The sequence below is a fragment of the Hemiscyllium ocellatum genome, chromosome 1 (genome assembly GCF_020745735.1).
Source record: "Hemiscyllium ocellatum isolate sHemOce1 chromosome 1, sHemOce1.pat.X.cur, whole genome shotgun sequence".
Classification (NCBI taxonomy): domain Eukaryota; kingdom Metazoa; phylum Chordata; class Chondrichthyes; order Orectolobiformes; family Hemiscylliidae; genus Hemiscyllium; species Hemiscyllium ocellatum.
Window position 1 is genome coordinate 36,760,508 of NC_083401.1, and position 26,590 is coordinate 36,787,097.

The 26,590-nt window shown below is 43.3% G+C and overlaps 1 protein-coding gene across 4 annotated transcripts in view; it reads left to right on the forward strand.

Annotated features, from left to right (window-relative positions):
• LOC132828619 (fibroblast growth factor receptor 3-like) overlaps positions 1 to 26,264 on the forward strand; it is a 139,280-nt gene extending 113,016 nt beyond the window's left edge. Inside the window, exons 8-18 of one of the 4 annotated variants that reach the window (XM_060845865.1) lie at positions 643 to 787; positions 4,196 to 4,383; positions 6,731 to 6,879; positions 7,000 to 7,121; positions 9,857 to 9,967; positions 11,274 to 11,464; positions 12,610 to 12,732; positions 14,095 to 14,165; positions 14,603 to 14,740; positions 21,695 to 21,800; positions 23,566 to 26,264. In XM_060845865.1, the coding sequence (XP_060701848.1) occupies positions 643 to 787; positions 4,196 to 4,383; positions 6,731 to 6,879; positions 7,000 to 7,121; positions 9,857 to 9,967; positions 11,274 to 11,464; positions 12,610 to 12,732; positions 14,095 to 14,165; positions 14,603 to 14,740; positions 21,695 to 21,800; positions 23,566 to 23,730 (1,509 nt within the window). In that variant the 3' untranslated portion in view covers positions 23,731 to 26,264. The remainder of the gene's footprint in view (positions 1 to 642; positions 788 to 4,195; positions 4,384 to 6,730; positions 6,880 to 6,999; positions 7,122 to 9,856; positions 9,968 to 11,273; positions 11,465 to 12,609; positions 12,733 to 14,094; positions 14,166 to 14,602; positions 14,741 to 21,694; positions 21,801 to 23,565) is intronic. The other 3 variants (XM_060845921.1, XM_060845706.1, XM_060845786.1) reach the window with 3 other exon arrangements.
• The last annotated feature ends 326 nt before the right edge of the window (positions 26,265 to 26,590 follow it).

Here is a 26,590-nt window from a genome sequence, read left to right on the forward strand (position 1 = left end):
AACCTTTACTTCCTATTCTTGCTTTGCATGGCAATAAAACCAATACTCCACCACCCTTTGCTGTGGAAAGAATTCCTACAATACAGGACTGCTTTCCGTTCTTACCACTTTCCCCACTGCTATTGCCGGTTCCTGTCACATTTGCTAATTGCCTATCACAATAAACAACCATTGGCTGCTTTTAAACTTTACTCACGGCTGTTTCATTTAACAGTGCTGTCTCTCTTGTACCCCTTTTCTCCTTTGCCTCATACGACTCCTCCTGAAAGAAGATGTTAATCTTTTTTTTCTAAACTTTGAATCAATCTGGCGTATTGTGGGTCAATTCTGTTCCCCTCCCCCTCCCCTCTGCCAACCAAGTTCAAACACTTGTTGCATTTGCTCTTGCATGCTATTAATGGGACAGAGAGAGTGAGAGCCTGGTGAAGGGAATTCTTGACTAATGTGCAGGATGTGGAGGTAGGCATGTCTACCATGTCGCACTATTCTGGAGCAGACTGGAAACTTGTAGATTGTGCTTGAACCTGCTTTCAGTTCTGTGGTGTGCAGGGACTTTATCTGAGGTGCTGTGGTCCAACCCTACCTGTTGTCCCCTCTTGCTTCATTTTCTTCTTTCCTGTTTGGTTTCTGTTTTTTTTGTAGACTGCTGGTATTAACACAACGGATAAGGAAATAGAAATTCTGTACTTGCGAAATGTTACTTTTGAGGATGCAGGGGAGTATACCTGTTTGGCTGGTAATTCTATTGGGTATTCGCATCACTCTGCATGGCTGTCCGTTCTGCCAGGTATTCAAATTCTCTCTTGTGATTGTCATGTTAATATTTCTTTCTTCAAAATGGGGGAAGGTTGGAATGCATTTCTGTGGTACTTCTAATCACTCAATTCTTCAGACAGGAAGTCTCACCATCAGCATCCATTTCTGGATGTTCATTGGAATTGCAATCAATTAACATCTTCTACAGACCTTGTACCTAAGAAGAGTCATACCAGACTCAAAACATTAACCCTGGTTTCTCTCTCCACACATGCTGCCAAGTTCTGCTGAGTTACTCCATCATTTCCTGTTTTTATCCTAATTCTGATCTCGGTCAATCTTCCTCAGCTTTTCAATGCTTCAGTACACACTGGGGATTGAAAATGGGCACAGGCCAGTTATCACACACACACACACACACACATACACATACACAGGCGTGCACACACACACTCACAGACACATACACACACATGCACACACTCACAGACACGTACACACACTCAGACACATACACTCACATGCGCACACACACACTCACAGACGCATACACACACGCTCGCATGCACACACATACACTTGCACACGCAGACACGCACTCAGACATACACACACACACACACACACACACACACACACACACACACACACACACACACACAGCTTTTGGAAAACACAAAACACAATCTGAAAAAGTAGCAATCACCTTGAACTTTTATTTTCTGTGTGGGTGTTTTGCCTATTTCTTTTCTCCCCAAATTTCAATCAATAAGTCAGTGGAGCTGACATGATGTGTGGAACTGGATAAGAGGAGAAACCATGACCTCACTGAAATGATAGGCTGGCTGAGACACCCAGGCTCAGTACCTTTATCACCACCAATGTATCTTTGTCCAGTGAATGTCAATCTGAAGGGCCTTGAGCTGAGATCCTGGCTGGGATCCATCTTTCTGAACTTGGAAACACTGTAACCTTGCCTTGGAGAAAGCACTGTGCCCTGCAGTTTATTTAGCCCCTTTACAATGGTGGGTTCACCAATTTGTTGCAGACAGCTTTGCTGTTCCCCAAAAAGTGGACAAAAGTTTTTGAAGAGAAAGGATCCAGATGGTGAAGTTTTCTGTTTGAACCTGAAATGATCACAAAAGAATTATGCTTCCGAAGATGATTTGCTGGCTTCTTTTCAATAATTAGCTAAGTGCACGGTAATAACAATAAAGGCCCCAGTCCTGATGGAATATGGACTGACATTTGTATCTTTCAAAATGGGTTATAAGACAAACTGAAATACAATAATGTACTAAAATGACAAAGCAGTCTGCTACTTATTGTGTGGGTTGCACAACAGTTTAATTTCCATTAACGATCCACACAATGGAGGGGACACCTTTCCACAAAAGGGACAGTCCCTATAATCCAGAAGGCCCGAGCTGCAGACGTGACTACGTCCGAAACCAAAATTAAGATGAAATATTAATATTCACCCTTAATATTATTCAGGCTTATTCACCAAGGGAAGTGAAATACTAATAACAAGTACAACTGGGCAATGTGCTGATGTTTTAAAAGAAAGTTTGAGGTTTTAAAATTGCTGGTGGATCGTCTGGGAGAAGCTGATTAGGACGAAAGTTGAAGCCTCACTATAGTTGTGACAACCTTATCTGTGAAAGACTCACAATTCACTGAAGCGAGATGAATAGCAGAAGCCTGACCAGCTTGCCCGCGCTCACCCACTTGAAGTATTTGATAATAAGTAAACAAACATCATCATCATCATCAGTCTATTTGAACTGATGTCATGGGAAATTATTTGAAAACGCTCCAAGGCCCTCAAGGTACTGTCTTTGGCGTATCAGAGAACTGACGCCAAGAGTATAGACATTCTGCCCTTTCCAGTGATAGTTCTGATTCTGCAGGCGCAGTGCCAGAGAACTGACTGAAACTTTCTCAAATGTAAACACAGCAAATTGCCCAGAAAAGGCATTCTGATTTTTTAAGTATTGTAATCATTAATATTAACATAGACATACCCCTGTTGAGTATTTGTGTGTTTGTTTTGTTTGAAGTTTGCACTAATTTTTTACTTGGAGATATGCTGTGGGGAAGTCACGGGTGTAGTGCTCACTTTCACCACAAGATGCTGCACCTCTTTACCTCCTGATGCCACACTCAGCTCATTTCTTGATCCTTCAGCCTCTGTGGTCACTTGGAAGTGTCAAGGAATCACAAATGATCATAATTAACGAGTAACCTTTTCATGTCTAATCTATTTATCACAAGGAATATTTTCTCCACTGACATTTTGCTGGCCCTGTCATATTATTAACAGACCATTTCTGTTCAGTTAAATACATTAGTGTTTTAATGTCTTCTCTTTCAACATGCAATGACCATCAATCAAATTGACAATGCCCTGAGCCTTAGGCTGTTATATAACATTCTTTCAGTGACGACTGCACAATGTGCAGTGAAAGGGTCATTTTGTAGAAATGTATCTTTTCTCCCCAATCAGTTCTTTTCTCTGACTGTGCTCACGATTTCATCAGTACTCAGCCAACATGGCCCTGCATTGTCAGTGAGGGGTAGGTCGGTATTCAGTTGTGCTGGGCAGCACGTGAGCCAGATCCTGTCCGTTACCAGCAGCAGTTCTCCACTGCAGTCATTTCATGGCAGGCAGTAGTCAGGCTTGGCACCTCAGCAGATTTTTCTTGCCCTAGCCCAGTGGCGTTCCCAGTTATAACACCCTGACCACTGCCCAGCTCCATCCGACCTGGGCACCTTCCAGGGTTCAGGGCATAAACTACTGGCATTTAGTGAGCAGCGCTTCACTTTGGCATTTTAACGTCATCAGATTCTGCCTGATAGCTCTGAGGTTTAATTACCTGTCACGTGTTGAGTTAGCCCCCTGACGCCCCAGCCCCAGCCCCCACCTCTGAGTTAATGAAGAGTGCTGCCTAGGCTTTCTGCTCCCAATCACTGCAGCAGGATGAGAGAATGTTGGATGATAGGGTGACATTACATATTCCACAATTCAAAATGAAGTCCCACAATTCAAGTGACATTCACAAATAATAACCTGTGTGTAGGGGAGGGGGGGGCGGGGGGATCAGCACTGTGGGGCTGTACCCAAGGAGGTAGAAATGGAAAAGAAAAATGCAAGGAGAAGAGCAAATTGGGGAGAAGGGTAAAAGATGTGGGTTCATGAATAGGAATTCAACTCCTTTGAATCTATTTGTATCTATTCCTTTGGCCAATTGACCACATAGGCAAATATACTCCAGACAGTTAATATCAGAACACATTGTGCATGGCACTTGGAGAAGCATGAGAATAAATCAGACTGTTCTCCCTCACGATTTCTCTGACTGAGCGCTTATCTGTTGGCTCAAAGAAGCTCCAAAGCTCTGTCTTTTAACGTGATTCTTACAATATCTCCCTGCAGCCGAAGACTTAGTGAAGGAGGATGACTCAAGCTCAGTCTATGCTGACGTCCTCATCTATGTGACGGGCTGTGTCCTTATCATACTGACTGTCATTATAGTGATCATGTGCAGAATGAGAACATCCTCAAAGAAAACTCTGAACCCACCGCCAGTGCAGAAACTCTCCAAGTTCCCGCTGAAGAGACAGGTAACAGAAAGTAGATACAAGAGTTTAGAGCATATTGTAGCCCAACTGTTTCGAGGTGAATTGAGTTGGGCTCAGACATCTCCTTCTTGGTTTTGTTGATTTGTTTTGTACCATTTGCTCGCTCTGCAAAAATGTCTTCTGATTTAATCTCGATTACCCTTTCGTTGAATTGGTGAAAATTCATCTTTAGCACCACCACCACCAAGGTGGGTAGGAGTTACAGCTCCTTGCTTCACAGCTGTGTGCTGGTTTGGATGTTTCCATTGGATAAACATGAAGTCCCACACAGCAGCTCAACCCATTCCAGAGCAGAGATTTAACTTCAATAAGTGTGAAATGCTGCACTTTGAAAAGGCAAAATCAGGGCAGGACTTATCCACCTAATGGTAAGGTCCTGGGTGGTGTTGCCAAACAAAGAGAGCTGGGAGTGCGGGTTCATAGTTCCTTGAAAGTGGAGTCACTGGTAGCTTGGATAGTGAAGAAGGTGTTTGGTGTGCTTTCCTTTATTGAATATAGAGGTTGGGAGGTCATGTTTCAACTGTTCAGGACATTGGTTAGGCCACTTTTGAAATACTGCATTCAATTCTGGTCTCCCTGCTGTAAATAATATGTTGTTAAATTTGAAAGGGTTCAGAAAAGACTTGCAAGGATGTTGCCAGGGTTGGAGGGTTTGAGCTGCAGAGAGAGGCTGATCAGGCTGATCAGGTGCTGTTTTCCTTGGTGCGTCGGAAGCTATGGGTTGATCTCATAGAGTTTTATAAAATCATGATTAGCATGGATAGAGTGAATCTTCAAGATCTTTTTCCCCCGGGGGGAGTCCAAAACTAAAGTGCAAAGGTTTATGGTGAGAGGGGAATAATTTAAAGGGGACCTAAGATGCAACTTTTTCACGTGGAGGGTGGTGTGTGTATGGAATGAGTTGCCAGAGGAAGTGGTGTAGGCTGGTACGGTTAAAGCATTTAAAAGGCATCTGGATGGGTATATGATTGGACGGGTTTGGAAGGATATGGGCCAAGTGCTGGCAAATGAGTCTCGGTTAATGTAGGATATCTGGTCGGCATGGACAGGTTGGACCAAAGGGTCTGTTTCCGTGCTGTATTTCTCTATGAATGATATTGTGGCAGGAAACTTTTACCAGCAGCAGGGGCTATAGTACTCTAAGTTAGGAAAGCAGAACTCACTCACAGCCCTCTTCTCCCGATTATGAGTAAGTGCTCCACCCTCCTTTCACAGATGTGAATGTGCTTTGACAAACAGGGCAGGATTTCCAAATACCTGTCAGGGGGGCAGGGATACACTGACGCGAAGGGCCAGCGCCCTCTTAACATGGTGTTCCCAGATGGTGTGTCACTCCTGGCCTTCCAGGAGCATGCTGCAGTTTTCAAAGAGAGCCTGAACTCACTGACCTCCAATTAACTGGCTGGAAATGGTTAAAGAGATGGCTAACCTGCTGGCAAGAGACAGAACAAATTGTTAAAGAATCAAATACTCCGCAACATAAGAGTACAAACCTATCAGGGGCAGTGGGGAGAGCCACTCTTGGTTGTAACTGTTGATCTGAAATTTAGAAAGGAAAGGGAAACTGAGGTGCTCACGCAAGTTGGCATCACTTGAACGGGCAGCTTTAGGACCTGGTCAGTGAGTGAGTCTGGACTAAGCTCTCTGCCCACCTGCCTGCTCCAATCTGCAAGGCAACAGCAAATGCCATTGTGGCTGTGTTTCACAATCCTGAGTCAGGTCCACACAGCACACCCAGCACCCCTCTAGTGAAGAGGTTTCAATGCAGATGCTGGTTTTGAAATGGGTGGAATGATCTTCTCCATCATTCAGTCCTGATTTCAAAACATTCCTCTTTCTGAGAGACTTTGCAGAGTCGTGACAGTTGAAACATGTAACTCCATGGATGTGTGTGAGTGCGTTCAGTTGAAGGCTGCCGCACAGTTTACATGCTCCTGTTACTCAAAAAACATTATTTCCAACTCCGTGCTAAAAACTAAGTGCATAAAAAATGTTGCATTCTGATTGATTGAATGCTTATTGGAGCTGTAACACATGTACAACCTGTGTGCTAACTCTGCAGCCTCTGCTGTCTAATACAGCTTGGTATAGTGAGCTCCTAGTTCAAACAGTAAACAATGACTGAATAACAATTTTATGTGATTGCTCTGATAACAGAATAAATGAAACAAGCTCCACCCATTTCAAGATAGAATTGGAAAAATATTAACAAAAAATAATGGTTGACATTTTGTCCTTTATGTTGGTTTTTGCAGCCTGTGACCTCCCGGTCCTGACTGCCAGTACCTTCTGGTGATTGGTAACAAATTTCAATTGTTTTTCACTCAAGCAGGTGTCCTTGGAATCGAACTCCTCCATGAACTCCAACACGCCGTTGGTGCGGATTGCCCGTCTCTCTTCCAGTGATTCCCCGATGCTGGCAAATGTCTCTGAGTTGGAACTTCCCGCTGATCCCAAGTGGGAATTCCAACGTCCAAGGTGAGTGTTGACTGTATTCCTGAACTACAGCCAGACGGGTGGCACTTTCTTTTCCACCATTTTCTTTACCGGTTTGATCCTCAACAGATCTTTCCTGTTTCCCCCAACCCCCTCCTACAGGCTGACTTTGGGAAAGCCGTTAGGTGAGGGCTGTTTCGGTCAGGTTGTTATGGCGGAGGCCATCGGGATTGAGAAAGACAAGGTCAACAAACCAATCACTGTCGCTGTCAAGATGCTGAAAGGTAAGGACAGGCAGACTGGCAGCAGTTGTACTGCGCTGTAATATGACACCAGCTCAGATTGAAAAGACAATGATCTCAGTTCACATAACAGGCTGTGCCCATCGTCTCTCACACCGGGAGGCTGAGACTCACTTCACGAACAAATTAGCTACCAATTCATTTTGGCAACAATATCAATCCTCTTATTTCTCTTGTCTTCTCTCCTGCAGTTCACTCTGTTTTGGAAGTCTTCTGACTTTAACCCCAGTGCAGTTTTTGCCCCTGACCAGCCTAGATACTGACTTTAAAGTGACTATTTGACCATGTCTTACTGCCCTTCACCAACAGCCAGTATCACACAGGAGCCCATGAGCACATTAGAATTTTGATTTACCCTTCACCACTGTCCCCACTTTGGCAGAGGTTGGCAATGCCAAAGGGTGGGCTACAGCAGGTTTGTGGAGTACAGCAATATTGCAAATAGGAAACAGGAAAGGTATGCGAACAGTTCTATATGTAATGATTTTCTTTTAGTCGGCTGTCTTTCTTTGAGAGACTGACATGGACAACTGCAGGAGTATCCCAGCCAATGTTTACATACCTGAAAAAAGTCCCTGCCCATGGTGGGAAAAGTCTTGAGGCGAAGTTAAGATAAATCCCTTGAATGGAGGCGGAAGACCATTCAGTCCATATTAGTTCATCTATCCAGAATCACCTGTGATGTCCATGATCAATACTTCCCTCAATGATGGCAATACTTTTGTCTTCACTGCATTACGTGGAGTTACAGTCCAACATTCAGTCACTATCTTCCTGATATCAGTCCGAAAGTTACCTTTTGTGACTTTGAAAGTACATCATCTCTCAGTCTGATGTAGGTACTTGTCTTGCTTTGTTTTCCATGCTGTTTATAATTCTATGTGCCCAGAATTACTGCAGTCCAGAAGGAGGCCATTTGGCCCATTGTGTCTACACCAGCTCACGGAGCCTAAACATCAAATCTCAGACCACTCGCCAGAATGAAACTCCTGATAATCTGCTACTTTGTGCACATCTTAGATGCCTGAGCTGAGGGCCCAGAGTTCTTCATAACTCTTCTCTGCATTGACTCCAGGCCTTAACTGTCCACCTTGTGTCTCAGGGACAAGAGCTGAGCACAGTGTTGACGAAACAGATTGACCAATGCACCAAATGATTTAACCACAACCATCTCTTATTCTATAGACAGTGGATTGCTACATTTACTGTCATTGCAGTTTTTGTTAAACTGGAAAACATAGAGAACAGGAGAGGAATAGGCCACTCAGTCCATTGAGTCCACTCCACTCCTCATCTTAATCACAGGGAGGCAATGGGCCAGTGAGACTATTGCTAGACTGTTAGTCCAAAAACTCTCAGCCAATGTTATGGGGAACTGGGTTAAAATCCTGCCATAGTAGATGCTGGAATTTGAATTCAAGAAAGAATCTGGAATTAAGGGTCCACTGGTGACCATCAATTGTCAGAAAAACCCATCTGGTTCACTAATGTCCTTTACAGAAGGAAATCTGTCATCTTTATCCTGGTGTGGCACACAGTCCCAAAGCAATGTGGTGGACTGTTCACTGCCCGCTGAGTAATTAGGAATGGTCTAGCCAGAGACGCCCATCCATGATCGAATAAAAAAATTCTCTTCCTCCATATCATACTTGAAAAGCACAGCATGTCAGGCAGCATCCAAGGAACAGGGGATTTGACATTTCGGGCATAAGCCCTTCTTCAGGAATGCCCGAAACGTCGAATCTCCTGTTTCTTGGATGCTGCCTGACCTGCTGCACTTTTCCAGCAACACATTTTCAGCTCTGATCTCCAGCATCTGCAGACCTCACTTTCTCCTCAATATCATACTCCCAATATCTCCCATGTTCCTTGATAGTTTGAGCCTCTATTTGATTTTTAAGTCGATTGAGTGATTTGACCTCCATAGCCTTCTATGCTGGAGAATTCCACAGATTCAGAGTCTTCTCAGTGAAAACTTTTTTCCTCATTTTAGTCCAAAACGGCCTACCACATCCTGAAACTGCGATCCCTTGATCTAGACACACCCTCAATCCCACAACTGGCCATCAGAAACATCATGCCTGCACACAGTCTGTCAGAATTTTATACATTTCGGTCAGATTCTCTCCAATGACACACTTCCTTCCCAACTGAGTCACTGAGGTTGTTCACAATGTTGTGCTCAACATGTACAGAGTAGAGCTTGGTATGATTCATAAAATGTGTGTTCACGTGATGTGATAAAGGTTAGGTAAAGCTTTAAGTGACATTTTTAACCATGCCTGAACCCCAGCATTTATAGCCTCTAACACAGTCCAGGTTTTTAAAAATAAATTTTGTAACATGTCCACAGTGTGAGATGATTGTATCGCCAGCAGTGATGAGTTGAGGTAGAGACCAAAGTGCCATCTGGTGGTCAAATCCTGCTAGTACTTAGTGACTGCTGTCGGAATCAATCATGGGAAGTGTTGAGTTACAAACATTGAGTATCAAGTTACAAATCTAAATGTTGGGAGAAATGTACAATCAGAAATGACGACAACTGGAAATGTGCACCCTGTGCACACTTTTGATTGGTTACAGTTCTAAGTACAGTCATGTCTGGTCAGCATTGCCTCTGATGGTGGGCATGGCCAACACTGAACTTGAAACCAGCAGTGCGTTTTACCATTTCATTGCTTTTAACTGCTTATTATTTCTGTACTTTCTCCTTATAGACGATGCCACTGACAAAGACCTCTCTGACCTGGTGTCAGAAATGGAAATGATGAAGATGATTGGAAAACATAAAAATATTATCAATTTGCTTGGAGCCTGCACACAGGATGGTGAGTGTGTGATGTTTACAGTGTGTGGCGTAAGGGGAATGTTGGCTAGCTGAGTGGAGGCTGAGATTTTGACGTTAGTTTTCTCGCACGTCAGGTTATTGCTGTGAATTGTATAAACTCGCAGGGAGAGTGTAGTCTGTGCACCAGAGGTTACAACTTGTTTAGTCTTTTTGGCTACATCTGAACTCAAGAACTGTTTGTAATTCACCCCAGAGCATGCTGGGTACAGGTGAATTAAAAACCGAGAAACGGAAGATAGCTACAGGAGTTGGTCATTTGGCCCTTCGAGCCTGATCCACCATACAATATGATCATGGCTGACCATCCATTGCCCTGTTTTTTTCTCCATACCTTTCAATCCCTTTGGCCTAATAACTATATCTAACACATTTTTTGCAATATTTTGGCCTCAGCATTTTCTGTGACAGAGAATTCCATTGGCTCACCACTCTCTGGGTGAAGAAATTCCTCCTCCCCTCAGTCCTAACTGGCCTACCCTGCATCCTTAGACTGTGACTCCTAGTTCTGGACTCCCCAGTCACAGAGTCAAACAGCACGAAAACAGACTCTCCAGTACAGCCAGTCTATGCTGACTATAATCCCAAATGAAGCTAGTCACACTTGCTTGCATTTGTCCCATATCCCTCCTAGTATTTTTTATTCATTTCCTTGTCTAAATCAGTCATTAGGAACATCCTTCCTGTGTTTTCTCTGTGAACTTGCATTAGAATTTCAAATTTTACTATGAAATCCCCCAGCCCTTTCTTCAAACTGAAGCGAATATAGTCCTAAAAATTCCAGTCTCTCTTCAAATGTCAAAGTAAGCCTGACAGATTCGTTAGGATATTACCAGGCAGTACAAAGTGTGATATGAAGTCAGTTCAGTTGAACACTGATCCCTGAGTTCTGATCATGAATTCTGATTGATAATGGTTCCATCAGTGCAGGTAAATGGCGTTGAAATGCCCATCAGCCATGATTGAATGGCAGAGTGGACTTGGTGGCCGAATGGCCTTACTCCCACTCCTATTTCTTATGGTCTTATGGTCTCTGTGTCTGTTTGATCATGGAGTTCAAGCCGTCCCTTGATGTACACACTGCCTGGTTATTTGTCTTTCTGTGGTGTGGCAGTGCTTGTTAGCTTCCTTCAGTCTTGCCGACAAGCCAGGTGTCTCCAGATGTTGGCACAGTAAGAGCCCATTCCTTGGTGGGCTGATGGGTGATGGCACTCCCTAGGGACTAATCCTTATGTTAACACTGCTTCCTTTCCCTGGAATGTAATATGCAGCCTGCCATCCCCATTCAGGTCCACTCTATGTCATCGTGGAGTATGCATCGAAAGGCAACTTGAGGGAATACCTGAAAGCCCGACGACCGCCTGGCATGGATTATTCTTTCGACACTTGCAAAGTGCCAGATGAGCAGCTGACCTTCAAGGATCTCATATCGTGTGCCTACCAGGTGGCACGCGGCATGGAATACCTGGCTTCTCAAAAGGTGAATACTCAGTCATTTCCTCCACCAATTCTCTTTTGCAAGCTGTGGTAGACATGATGTGGACACACTGAAAATCTACATAGGAGAAGGGAGTAGGCCTTTCAGTCCAGCAGGATAGAGCACTCCAGGAGCACTTCCAAGTATTTTGTTCTCAATGCAGCAATGTCGACACTATTCTGCAGGAAACTGGAGGTCTTGGCCAAGTAGCTATTCCTCACAGAACAAAGACAGAAACTGTTGATGGAGCAAGTCATGTAGCATCTGTAGGGGAGAAAAGCAAAACTGTGGCCCCTTCTGTCAGTTGCTGACTTGCCTGCTGAGGCTGTCCAGCATTTTCTGGTTTTGTCTCAGAATCTGTTGTTGGTTTTAGCTGACCTGCCCACAGACCCAGAGGAGGACTGTGTCCTCATTAGAAAAGTGGTTGGATGCAGTGAATGTCACATTCCCTTACCCTGCTCCATGCTATGTAATTTACAGTGGGCTAGTACAGCCTGCCTGAAACAGGAGGGAGGCATGTCCTGATAGTGACCCAGGATGATAGCAGCAATAGTGAGAGTGGACTGTAATTAGAATTCATACAGAGGATGGCAGACTAAGGCCTCAGGAGTCATGGAAATGAAACCTGGCAAAGTAAGACAGGGTGGGATGGAGGCCTAAGAGATTTTGAGGCCAAGGGAAACATTCCTGCATCCCTCCAGGGCCCATAATGAATTTGTAAATATGGCCATCATCTGCTGGTGGCTTTCACCGGTGACATCAAGGTGCTGCCGTAGCTAGTCCATGAACAAAATGGCGGCACTTCCCAGAGACCTCATCTAAGACAGGTGGTTTTGCCGTGCCTGAATTCGATTGCGAAGGCACAGGGTTAGGGGAATGTGACTGGATTTTTAAAAGTCAGATCCTCGATGTTTAAGACAACTGTAATTAATCTAATTTATAACCCTGAACTACACACGGTTACCAAAACAGAAATTTTAAAAATTGAGTGTTAATGGACTCAAATGTTCATAATCAGCAACTCTGACACAGGGAACAGAGGCATAATAGATGGAGAAATGTGAACGCTGTGCTGACTGAATGGTTTATTTTCTTTCCTCTGGTAAACAGTTTAATTGTTCTGTTTGGGGAATTTGTTTTCCGGTTAGTGTATTCACCGGGATCTGGCAGCCAGGAATGTACTGGTGACAGACGATAATGTGATGAAGATTGCCGACTTTGGTCTGGCCAGAGACGTGCACAACATCGACTACTACAAGAAAACAACAAATGTGAGTTAAAACAGCAGCCTATTACGTATGGTGGAGGCTAAAGTGACTGGTGGTGGCAGCTGGAGGGAGCATTAGGTGATCGGGAGCGGCTGAACAGGCTGCAGCTGGTTCGCTTAGATTAGATTCCCTACAGTGTGGAAACAGGCCATTTGGGCCAACAAGTCCACACCGACCCTCCGAAGAGCAACCCACCCAGACCTATTTCCTTCTGACTAATACAATAACACAATCACCTGACCTGCACATCTTTGGATGAAAGACCCGAGAAAAGAGAAGGCCAAGGGGTGACCGGATAGAGGCCTTTAAGATTTTGAAAAGGTAAATGTTGAGATAGTGTTTTGAAATGACCAGACTTTTAGGACGATAGATATGAAATAATCACGCCTGTGGGTGGCACGCTGGCTCAGTGGTTAGCACTGCTGCCCCAGCACCAGGGACCTGGGTTTAATACGTGCCTTGGGTGACTGTCTGTATGGAGATTGTACATTCTCCCCGTGTCTGCGTGGGTTTCCTCTGGGTGCTCCAGTTTCCTCCCACAATCCAAAGATGTGCAGGTCAGGTGAACTGGCCATGCTAAATTGCTCATAGTGATAGATGCATTAGTCAGGGGTAAATGTGGGGAGATGGGGCTGGGTGGGTTACTCTGCAGAGAGTCGGTGTGGGCTTGTTGGGCTGAAGGGCCTGAATCCATACTGTAGGGAATCTAATAAGATCCACAGGGTAAGCATCTATATTTAGAGAACAGTTTGAATTTGGAACTTGCCATCACATAGATTAATTGAAGTAAATTGTACTGAAAGCTATATAAGCACAAAAAAGAGAAAGAGGCGGAAGGATATTTTGATGGGATTTTGAAGAGGGGTGGAAGATGACTTGTGTGGAGGATAGATGCCAGCTCAGGTGGGACGGTGGCTCAGTGGTTAGTACTGCTGCCTCACAGCACCAGAGACCTGGGTTCGATTCCAGCCTCGGGCGACTGTGTGGAGTTTGCACATCCTCCCCTGACTGCATGGGTTTGCTCCGGTTTCCTTCCGCAGTCACAAAGGTGTGCGGGTTAGGTGGATAGGCCATGCTACATCATGTCCACGATGTTTGGGCTAGCTATGGGAAATGTAGGATTATGGAGATAAGGTGGGGTTTTCTACGGCGGATCAGTGCAGATTCAATGGGCTGAATGGCCTCTTTCTGCACTGTAGGTGTTTGTGATTCTGTGGACTCACTTCCATATCATGCACTGTGTTTTTAATCCTATCTATAGTAATTGTAGCTGGTTAAGAAATAAAATGATTGCAATCCAGTCAGTGCCTTTGTAGCTGCCTGAATGTGTGATTAAATCATATCTGCCATATTGTGTTATTAAAGGGGAGGCTGCCTGTAAAGTGGATGGCACCTGAAGCTCTCTTCGACAGAGTCTACACCCACCAGAGTGATGTGTAAGTGCTGCCCATTAGAAATGCTTTTTATTTAAAAATCAACTTAGCTCTTCCTAAAATGCGTTGGCCCTTTTGTAAAGGAGAGTGACAATAGTCAGACTTGGCTCTGTGACTTGCTTCCCATTGTGCAGTCTAGGGAAACGCACTTGGAGAAAAAGAATGTCATTAGTTCTGCTCCAGGGTCTTGGCAGGAGAGTGGCCAAGTTATAAACAGCCTGTCAACTATCTGATTAACTGGTCATTTTAATTCCAGCATTTGCGTGCACTGATCTTTTCTGTGATTGAAGGGATCTCTCCAAGTAACTAGAAAAGAGTTTATTCAATTAAGTCACGCCATTGATAACTATGTTAACCACGCATGACAGCATCAAGAGAATGAGGTCGGTACAAAAAAAAGGCTTCAGTGAATTAGGTTTCTATTCTTTTCTCATTCCCAGCTGGTCGTATGGAGTCCTGTTGTGGGAGATCTTTACACTGGGAGGATCTCCTTATCCCGGAATCCCAGTGGAGGAGCTCTTCAAACTGCTGAAAGAAGGCCATCGAATGGACAAGCCAGCAAATTGTACCCATGAGCTGTAAGCAGTAGCCCATTATTCCAATCCACATCGCTAAATTATTGACTTAACATTGCAAAACATAGCTTGTTGCTTTGCGAGAAGTTTCAGGATATTGTGGGGTGGCTCAGCATTGCAGCCTCTCAGTGCCAGGGACCAGGGTTTGATTCCAGCGTTGGGTGATTGTCTGCGTGGATTTTCTCTGGGTGCTCCGATTTCCTCCCACAATCCAAAGATGTACAGGTTAGGTGAATTGGTCCTGCTAAGTTGCCCATAGTGTTCAGGAATGCATAGGTTATGTGCATTAGTCAGGGGTAAATGTAGAGGAATGGGTCTGGGTGGGATACTCTTCAGAGGGTCGGTATGGACTTGTTGGGCTGAAGGGCCTGTTTGCATGCTGAAGGGATTCTATGATAGCAGCTTTCACTTGGGGCATTAGTTCAATTGTTTATGTTTTTTTGTTTTTATGACTGCATGAAGTCTCTCTCTACATTTACAGGGATTTCACTTTCTTTTCATATCTGCATATCATTCCCTGAATGGCATTACAGAGGAGCCCTCTCCCTGGGCTACTTGCACTGAGAGACCCTCGCAAGAGCTACTGCAGGAGATGTAAATAATGTAACTACTAACAACCTACATCCTCAATACAGTAAAATAATCCACACCCACAATAGAGTAAAATAATCCCCAATGGTTAAATAATTGACATCCCCAACACAGTAAAATAACTCACACCGTCAGATATTTTATAAATATATTAAAGAGAAAAGGTTAACCAGGGAAAGAGCTGGGGGCCCATCTGTGTGTGAAGCTGCAGTATATTGGAAGGGTGTTGAATGAATTGAGTCTTCACTCTGGAAAGGGAAAACATAGATAGAAACATAGAGAAGTACAGCACAGAACAGGCCCTTTGGCCCACGATGTTGTGCCGAGATTTAATCTTAATGTAAAATATAGTAACAACCTATGCACCCCTCAACTCACTGCTATCCATGTGCATGTCCAGAAGTTGCTTAAATGTCCCCAATGAGTCTGCTTCCACCACCACCGCTGGTAACGCATTCCATGCATTCACAACTCTCTGTGTAAAGAACCTACCTCTGATGTCTCCTTCATACCTTCCTCCTAATATCTTCAAATTATGACTCCTGGTACCAGTCAATCCTACCAGGCTCCATCCAAACCATCTACACTTAGGAGGTTCCAGTCAATATTGGGAAAGTTGAAATCACCCATAACAACAACCTTGCTACTTTTGCATTTCTCCAGAATCTGCCTGCCTATGAGATCTTCAATCTCTCTACTGCTATTAGGGACTCTGTAGAAAACCCCCAATGAGGTGGCTGTTCCCTTGCTGCCGATTTCCACCGATACTGACTCAGTAGACAAACCTTCGTTTCTGTAGCTGTGATGCACTCTCTGATTAGCAATGCTAAACCCCCTCCTCTTTTTCCACCCTCCCTGTTCTTTTTGAATGTTCTAAACTCTGGGACATCAAGCAACCATTACTGCCCCTGTGGCACCCACGTCTCCGTTACGGCCACAACATCATAGTCCCACGTATTGATCCATGCTCTAAGTTTGTCACTCTTATTTCGGACACTCCTTGCATTAAAGCGTACACACTTTAACCGATCCTTTTGTTTCATCGCGTGAGAAACCTTCCTTTTAGCTTCAATTTATCCTGTCACTGTCACGTCCGCAACTTACCCCCTCTCAGACATGTGGCTCTGATTCCCATCCCCTTCCAAATTAGTTTAAACCCTCCCGAATCACACAAACAAATCTCCCACCCAGGACATTGGTGCCCCTCTAGTTCAGGTGCAACCCGTCCTTCATGTACAGGTCCCACCTTCCCCAGAAGGTATTCCAATGGTCTAGGTGTCTGAAGCCCTCCCTCCTGCACCAGCCTCACAGCCACGTGTTAAGCTGCATTCGCTGACTGTTCCTCACCTCACTATCTCGTGGCACCGGTAGCAAACCTGAAATCACTACTCTATTCATCCTCCTCTTCAGCTTCCAACCTAGCTCTCTGTAGTCACTTTTCAGATCCTCAATCCCTTCCCTGGCTATATCATTGGTGCCAATATGTACCACGATTTCTGGCTGCTCCCCCTCCCCCTTCAGAATCTTGTAAACCCGATCGGCAACATCCCAGACCCTGGCACCAGGGAGGCAACATACTTTCCAGGAGTTCCGTTCCTGACCACAAAATCTCCTGTCAATCTGTCTGACTATTGAGTCCCCTACCATAGAGTCATAGAGATGTACAGCATGGAAACAGACCCTTCGGTCCAACGCGTCCATGCCGACTAGATATCCCAACCCCATCTAGTCCCACCTGCCAGCACCCGGCCCATATCGCTCCAAACCCTTCCTATTCATATACCCATCCAAATGCCTCTTAAATGTTGCAATTGTACCAGCCTCCACCACTTCCTCTGGCAGCTCATTCCATACATGTACCACCCTCTGCATGAAAACATTGCCCCTTTGGTCTCTTTTATATCTTTGCCCTCTCACCCTAAACCTATGCCCTCTAGTTCTGGACTCCCCGACCCCAGGGAAAAGACTTTTGTCTATTTATCCTATCCATGCCTTTCATAATTTTGTAAACCTCTATAGGGTCTCCCTTCAGCCTCCGACGCTCCAGGGAAAATAGCCCCAGCCTGTTCAGCCTCTCCTTTTAGCTCAAATCCTCCAACTGTGGCAACATCCTTGTAAATCTTTTCTGAACCCTTTCAAGTTTCACAACATCTTTCCGATAGGAAGGAGACCAGAATTGCATGCAGTATTCCAACGGTGCCCTAACCAATGTCCTGTACAGCCGCAACATGACCTCCCAACTCCTGTACTCAATACACTGACCAATAAAGGAAAGCATACCAAATGCCTTCTTCATTATCCTATCTACCTGCGACTCCATTTTCAAGGACTCCAAGGTCCTTTGTTCAGCAACATTCCCGAGGACCTTACCATTAAGTGCATATGTCCTGCTAAGATTTGCTTTCCTCGCATTTATCTGGAAATGCACCTCGCATTTATCTGGATTTAACTCCATCTGCCACTTCTCAGCCCATTGGCCCATCTGGTCCAGGTCCTGTTGTAATCTGAGGTAACCCTCTTCGCTGGCCACTACACCTCCAATTTTGGTGTCATCTGCAAACTTACTAACTGTACCTCTTATGTCTGCATCCAAATCATTTATGTAAATGAGAAATATTTGAGGGCCCAGCACCGATCCTTGTGGCACTCCACTGGTCACAGGCCTCCAGTCTGAAAAACAACCCTCCACCACCCCCCTCTGTCTTCTACCTTTGAGCCAGTTCTGAGCCATCTGCCACTTCTCAGCCCATTGGCCCATCTGGTCCAGATCCTGTTGTAATCGCTGTCCACTACACCTCCAATTTTGGTGTTATCTGCAAATCTATTAACTGTATCTCTTATGCTCGCATCCAAATCATTTATATAAATGACAAAAAGTAGAGGGCCCAGCACCAATCCTTGTGGCACTCCACTGGTCACAGGCCTCCAGTCTGAAAAACAACCCTCCATCACCACCCTCTGTCTTCTACCTTTGAGCCAGTTCTGTACCCAAATGGCTAGTTCTCCCTGTATTCCATGAGATCTAACCTTGCTAATCAGTCTCCCATGGGGAACCTTGTCGAATGCCTTACTGAAGTCCATATAGATCACATCTACTGCTCTGCCCTCATCAATCTTCTTTGTTACTTCTTCAAAAAACTCAATCATGTTTGTGAGATATGATTTCCCACGCACAAAGCCATGTTGACTATCCCTAATCAGTCCTTGCCTTCCAAATACATGTACATCCTGTCCCTCAGGATTCCCTCCAACAATTTGCTCACCACCGAGGTCAGGCTCACCGATCTATAGTTTCCTGACTTGTCTTTACCACCCTTCTTAAACAGTGGCATCACGTTTGCCAACCTCCAGTCGTCCGGCACCTCACCTGTGACAATCGATGACACAAATATCTCAGCAAGAGGCCCAGCAATCACTTCTCTAGCTTCCCACAGAGTTGGGTACACCTGATCAAGTCCTGGGGATTTATCCACCTTTAACCATTTCAAGACATCCAGCACTTCCTCCTCTGTAATCTGGACATTTTGCAAGATGTCACCATCTATTTCCCTACAGTCTATATCTTCCATATCTTTCTCCACAGTAAATACTGATGCAAAATATTCATTTAGCATCTCTCCCATTTTCTGTGGCTCCACACAAAGGCCGTCTTGCTGATCTTTGAGGGGCCTTATTCTCTCCCTAGTTACCATTTTGTCCTTAATATATTTGTAAAAACCCTTTGGATTCTCCTTAATTCCATTGCTATAGCTATCTCATGTCCCCTTTTTGCCCTCCTGATTTCCCTCTTAAGTATACTCCTACTTCCTTTATACCCTTCTAAGGATTCACTCAATCCATCCTGTCTATACCTGACATATGCTTCCTTCATTTTCTTAATCAAACCCTCAATTTCTTTAGTCATCCAGTATTCCCTATACCTACCAGCCTTCCCTTTCACCCTGACAGGAATATACTTTCTCTGGATTCTTGTTATCTCATTTCTGAAGACTTCCCATTTTCCAGCTGTCCCTTTACCTGCGAACATCTGCCTCCAATCAGCTTTCGAAACGTCTTGCCTAACACTGTCAAAATTGGCATTTCTCCAATTTAGAACTTCAACTTTTAGATTTGGTCTATCCTTTTCCATCACTATTTTAAAATGAATAGAATTATGGTCACTGGCCCCAAGTGCTCCCCCACTGACACCTCAGTCACCTGCCCTGCCTTATTTCCCAAGAGTAGGTCAAGTTTTGCACCTTCTCTAGTAGGTACATCCACATACTGAATCAGAAAATTGTCTTGTTCACACTTAAGAAATTCCTCTCCATCTAAACCTTCAACACTATGGCAGTCCCAGTCTAAGTTTGGAAAGTTAAAATCCCCTACCATAACTTCCCTATTATTCTTACAGATAGCTGAGATCTCCTTGCAAGTTTGTTTCTCAATTTCCCTCTGACTATTGGGGGGTCTATAATACAATCCCAATAAAGTGATGATCCCTTTCTTATTTCTCGCTAATGCTTTTCTATTTTCCCCCCTTCCTTTCTGAGCCACAGTGCCAGACTCAGTGCCAGAGACCTGACAACTATGGCTTACCCCTGGTAGGCTGTCCCCACCAGCAGTATCCAAAACGATATACTTATTGCTGAGGGGAACAGCCACAGGGGATCCCTGCTCTGACCTTTCTTCCCCCTGACAGTAACCCAGCTGTCCTTACCCTGTGTCTGGGGAGTAACCACCTCTCTGTATATCCTCTCAATTTCCCCCTCAGCCTCCCGGATGATCTGTAGTTCATCCAGCTCCAGCTCCAGTTCCCTAACTCAGTTTTTGAGGAGCTGGAGTTGGGTGCACTTCCTGCAGATGTAGTCAGCAGAGACATGTGAAATGACTCTCACCTGCCACATTCTGCAGGAGGAACATGCAGATGACCTAATTTCCATAACTCGTTACTCTGATAGCCTGCACAGAACTAAACGAAGGAAGAGAAGGAAAAACAAAGAAACCTGAAACTTATCTTGTTTCCAGACTCTTAGTAAGGTTAGAGGAGGTGGGTGGGAGGGACGCCCTACGGTGTAGGGTCTCGGGTTTAGATCTCACCCACTGAAAAACTTTCCCAGAAGTCCTTCGCTCCTCCCTCGCACCTCTCAGCAAATGTCCCACGTGCCCTTTTTAGCTATCTTATTTACGTGCTCTGCTTACTTCTGGGATCCCTCTGTTCCTCTAAGCTACCCAGTGTCCTGCCATTCATTACATACTCCCCTCTCCTTGTTTCTTCTCCCAAAGTGCATCACATCAGGATGATGCACTATTCAGGGTTATCAGGTTCTCTGCTGAAAATGTGTTGCTGGTTAAAGCACAGCAGGTTAGGCAGCATCTCAGGAATAGGGAATTCGACGTTTCGAGCATAAGCCCTTCATCTCTGCCACTCATCTGACCATCTGACCAAACCAGGAGGTTGGTCAACTAACCCAACGTAGGAATGGAATTCAGGAAAAGGGACTGTGAGGAACTTGCATCGCTTGACATAAGAAATGGGGAGATATGGGAAGTGAGACAGGAAATTGCGGGGGCTCTGACACAAATTTTTAATTCCCCCTTGGCCACACGGGAAGTGCTAGAGGACTGGAGGACTGCTGTTATGGTTCAACTTTTTAAAAGGGATGGTAGTGTTGAACCAGGAGTCTCTCACCATGTTTAGTTCCGAGGGAGGGAAACTACTGGAGGAAATTCTGAAGGATCGAATTAAAACCCACTTGGAAAAGCAAGGGTTAATTAGGAATAGTCAGCATGGTTTTATCAGAGGAAGGTCATGACTAAAAAATTTGTTCGAATTTTTTTTGGAAATACGATGTGCATGAAGGATGTTCAGTTGATGTAGGTTATATGGATGTTAGCAAAGCTTTTGACAAGGTCCAACACAAGGCACATGGAATTCAGGGAAACTTGGCAAGATGGTGTAGGGCATCCCTCCCAGCCACCTCCTCTAACCTTACTAAACTGGCTTAGTAATGGACAGTGGTAGAAAACTATTCAAGAGACTGGAGGCTGGTGGCTAGTGGTGTAAAAAGGGCACATGGGACATTTGCTTTCATTAGTCGTGGCATAGAGTATAAGAGCAAGGAGGTAATGTTGGAGTTGTACAGAGTATTGGTCAGGCCACAATAGGAGTACTGTGTGCAGTTCTGGTCACCTCACTTTGGGAAAGATGTGATAGCACTAGAGGGGTCTCTTTCTATGGTATACTGGCCCACTTGCTGTGCTGTAATGGGTCTCTGCAGCACTGTCTGTTTATCTGCTATTTACTCTGATCCTTCATCTCCTGAAATAACATATGGAAACCAGGTTTTGCGCTTGGTTTAACTGTGACCCTGTGTCTTTCCCTAGGTATATGATAATGAGGGAATGCTGGCACGCTATCCCATCACAAAGACCAACGTTCAAACAGTTAGTCGAAGATCTTGACAGGGTTCTAACAGTGACATCAACTGAGGTCAGTCTTGGAATCACAAAATAAATCAGCAAAAGGAATTAGCAGTTAATTGAAACTAATTTAAAACAACTAATGGTAATTCAATATTTCAACATTGTTTAAGGTATATTTATTTATTTGATTCACTAATTTCTATGCTGGTCCCTTTAAATATATCAGACTGAAGACTCTTAATGATTACAATGTTTGGTGCTGAATGCTGTTGGAGAAACAAACAAATCTTTGCCCAGTTGGTAAATGGATCTGGGATTGGCATATACATCCGTCCTGGCATTCTGATCCACCCAGCTCCCTCTTCTGTCAGCAGAAACAAACAAGAGGCATGAAACGCCCATCAGCCATGATTAAATGGCGAGTGGACTTGATAGGCCAAATGGCCTTGCTTCCACTGTTATGGCTTACGGTCTTATGGTCTGTTTAAGCTTTTATTTTCTTTCATCCTATGATCTGTATGTCCACGCTTACTATGATCTGCCTGTATTGCTCACAAACAAAGCTTTTCACTGTGCTTAGGTACACATGACAATAAGTAAATCAAATTAAATCAAATCAGATGAATCCAGTTACCCCAAGAGAGAATGGGCATCATGTCCAACTCCATTCTGGTCATCACACCCCAGCTGTACACCAGATAGACTCATTGAAACGTCAGAGCAGTGACTGCAGGAAACATGATAAAATCATTCGACAGATGAGTTCTCCTTAAGACTACGTTGAACTTCAGATGACTAATGTTCCCTTTTAACTGGTGAACATCACCAGGCTCGTGAACTGCATTATTTTGGAAATCTTTATGTATATAACAATATCCATAACTTAACGGTATCGATCAAAGTTTTGCTCCAGCAAAATACGTGGCAGATACGTCAACCTATAAAAAGACAATGATAGTTTGACATCTGACAGGGAACATTGATTGTCACAGCCCTGTAGTCACAGTGGCAATTGGTTAAGCCCTCTCTTAATTCATAGCTCAAGTGTTCATACCCTTTTCCTCTTTTGAGCTGAACTTGTCACAGAGTTCCAGTATTTTGTAGGTTTGTTTAAAATGTCAACTCACAGCCTCACCTTCAATACACTAAGCACATTGTTTGATGTAATTTGCAATAAAAGAATGCTTTAAATACTCACAAGGACCACGCAACCTGGCTAACTTGATTTAGTATGGTGTTTAAACTCTTGTCAGGTAATAATTGAAAGTGATCAGCAGCACCAAACCTCCAGTGTGTGATTGTAAAACGTTATCGCCAGGATTTATATAGCATCCTTCCTGCCCAATAACCTGTCCCAACCAGACAGTTAACCTTTGACCTAGGAAGCAGAGATGGGTTGCCGCTCAGAGTGCAGCTCTAAGCTGGTCAGGGTTTCAGTCTGATTCTGGTGCCTGGTAAGGACAGACTGGTGATCACATTCACTGTCAACAGCACTGAATGAATAGCAATGTGATAAATGATCAGATTTTGCATTGGTGAGGTTGCTTGATAGATAAATATTTGAGCAGAAGCAAGTTCAAAATAGTGCCTTGGAATCTTTGACATCATTTCCAAAAGGCACGCAGAGCCTCAATTTGATGTCTTCTCAAAAGGACAGCTCCTCCAATAGTACAGCAGTCCCTTCCAACTGCTGTCACTGATTTTGCTTCAGGATTCACAGTATTCTTACCCACTGAACCACTGCAAGCACCTCAACATAGGTGGGGAGACCTATGAGCAGTGTTCATGACATGGAAGATTTGGGATGTTTGATCTTATCCTTTGTATTTCAGGAGTACCTTGACCTGTCAGCACCTTTCGAGCAGTATTCACCAGCATGCCAGGATACTCACAGTACATGTTCCTCTGGAGATGACTCTGTTTTTGCCCATGATGCTTTGCCTGACGAACCTTGTCTTCCCAAGCACCAGCAGTGCAATGGTGTCATCAAGACATGAGACTGATTTGGGACAAAAAGAAACAGGACTATAGGATGCTGAATCACGGACAATTCATACTGAAGGAAATACACTGAACCATCTGGGACTCCTGTCCCCACTTCCCATCATTTTTGAGCCTTACATCTTCAAATGCTGGATACATCTAAAACAAAAAGTACTGCTCAGCATGAAGAAACCATTTTACTTTTGGAAAACAGAAATGAAATATTTTGCAAAAAAAAACCCAGAGTTGATAAATCTTGACCTCTGGCATTATGACTGCTAATGGAACCATTCTGTGCCTACGTTGAAAAGTGCGTGCTAAAGAAAGGAAAGTGAAACAAAAGACAATTATTTTTCTTTACAAAAGAGCATTTAAATACTTTTTATTTGAGTGAAGCTGCAGATTCCAGAAGAGTTGTAAATATATAAATATGAATATTGTATGATAATGTTTTTAAAAAAACAGTTGTATACATATGATTTGCTTGTTTAGAAAAATCACAAATTTCAACATGACTACAACTATGAGGAAGCAAATCCTAAAATCATTGCAGTCTAGGATATTCAGTATTAATCTGGAAATTATTAAAGAAACACATTGTGTAGTGAGCAAGGGGTAAAATAGTTCAAAAACCTGATTAGCACATTGTATATTTGTAAAGTTGTTTATAGACTTTAACATATCATTTTGGTTAAGAGATTTAAGAGTATATAGCTTATTTACTAATTACTGTACACATCTATAGTTATCTAGGTTCTTAATTTTTGTTTTTACGTGTTTATAATTCTTAATTTATTACCCGTTTAAAATTGGTTAGACACAGAAGTAGATTATGGTTCATGAGGAAAAACCAATAGAATCAAGTTTTCAGATGTCATGTAAAATGAGCATTATCAGTTTTTATTTTAGATTGCAATGATTTTTTTTCTATTAGTTAGAAATTTGATCCTAGAAATGTACTGACTTTTCATAGCAAATGAAGGCTTGTCCTTTGTGGCTGATCTTTGATTAAGACAGAACAGAGTTGGAGTGTTGGCTGTGAAATGCAGCCGTGTGGTGTGGATTTGGTGCTTTCCCGGCAGCTACCCTGACACTGTTGGCCCCGTGAAAGAAAGCTGGCATTGCCACCCCAGGACAGTCACAAATGTGTGTGAAGTGCTCACCCTCAATGTCCATTTGAGCTGAAGCACGGCGATAGATTTTGGTCTGCTAGAGCTGGAACTGTGTCTGGAGAGAACATTTTCAAGACTTATCACAAGTAGGGTCAGGACCTAGTGTCCGTTGTGTGGCTGGGGCAATATGAAATCACTAACCAAGCACAGCACACAAAAAGAGTGCATTGCGCGACATTAAAACCGAATGATGTATATGTGATTTACATTTCTTTTCCCCACACCACCCCAACCTGTCTTGGCCCCCATCGGGTAATGGTGCCAAAATATGATAAGTGACAGCACTGAATGTGCAAGTGTATAGAAGCGTTGTGCTGGCACTTTGCATTATTGTAACGAGAGGGTGCAATGATCGTGAATGTCCATAGCATGAGAAAACAAATTTCCAGTCAATCAATCTCTGATGTCAGTCATATTTCGGTGACTTGTGAGTCACTCCCTTCTCTTTATGCAGATCGTGCCACAAGCACAACTTACGTGGTGCAATTTAAATACAACGTGCAATTTTGCAGAGAATTCATTTGAGGTAAACTTTTTTTTAAATAAAAAAGAAAAATGACTAGAACAGATGGCTAAATAGGTAACTGGCAGTCACCTGAATAATAGACTGAGAAAACATCTAACCCAGAATAAAGTTCTCTTTGATTTGAAGTAAGATTCTGCAGATGAAAAATATCGAAGATTTTGGTGGGAATCCTATTAAAATCAATTAAAATTCAATTTGCCTCCTTTAACTTTTATTAGGGCCGTGAAGCTCTTACTTGGTAGAACAACTGATTTACTAGATTGATCTTATCTGTTAACTCTTTGATACAAAGGTAGGAGTTCTATAGCTGTGTAATTTTTGTAAAATGAAAAGACACTTTGTTATTTTCTTACCAATCCCTGTTGTTGTACATTCCAGGTACCTAATGGATAAAAAAAAACTTTTCCAATATTTGAAATTTGTGCATGATTTACAAAAAAGAACTTAGATATATATCTAATTTATTGAGTTTTTTTTTTACAAAATATATGTATTGTAGCTTTGACTGAACTTAACATTTGATATCCAGTTCCCATTATGTAGATGTAATAGTATCAAGCATTACTGGCAATAGATGAGATCCCTGATTTGTTTTGTGGTTAATTTGAACCACTGCCTATAATTCATACATTCACACTCTTAGTAGACAGAGGTAAGCTCAAATAAAACTGTAAAATATATGTTCAAACCTATTTGCCTGCCTGAAGCCTGTAAAAGGTCACAAATGGTCATGTTGGAGTTTAAAAAGAAACTAGCACTGAACAATATCTGTCTGCCTTTATGAAACTTTGTTATTAACATGGAACTGTTCCATTCCACAAAAATAAAAGGATATTGTTTTAAAATGCAAGAGTTTCCATTCCTCATTCTTCATGGCCTTATAATTGGTGTGATTTATAATGGGTTGGAGTTTCCTGCCAAGGTAATACTGCTGACGAGTGTTATAAATTAAACCATTGTAACTTCCAATTCTCCAGTGACAAAATGTATGCTAGAATTTACTATGAAAAGGGTAGAACACACCACAGTGAGGATAGCAGTGAAACAGAAACAGAACAGAGGAAAGAGGAAAACTCAGTTTCTCTATTTGTCTACACAAAAGCCCAGAATACAGATAATTTAGAAGAGAGCATTGTTTATTGGAATATATTTCTCCACTGGCTAGCTGTTTGCAAC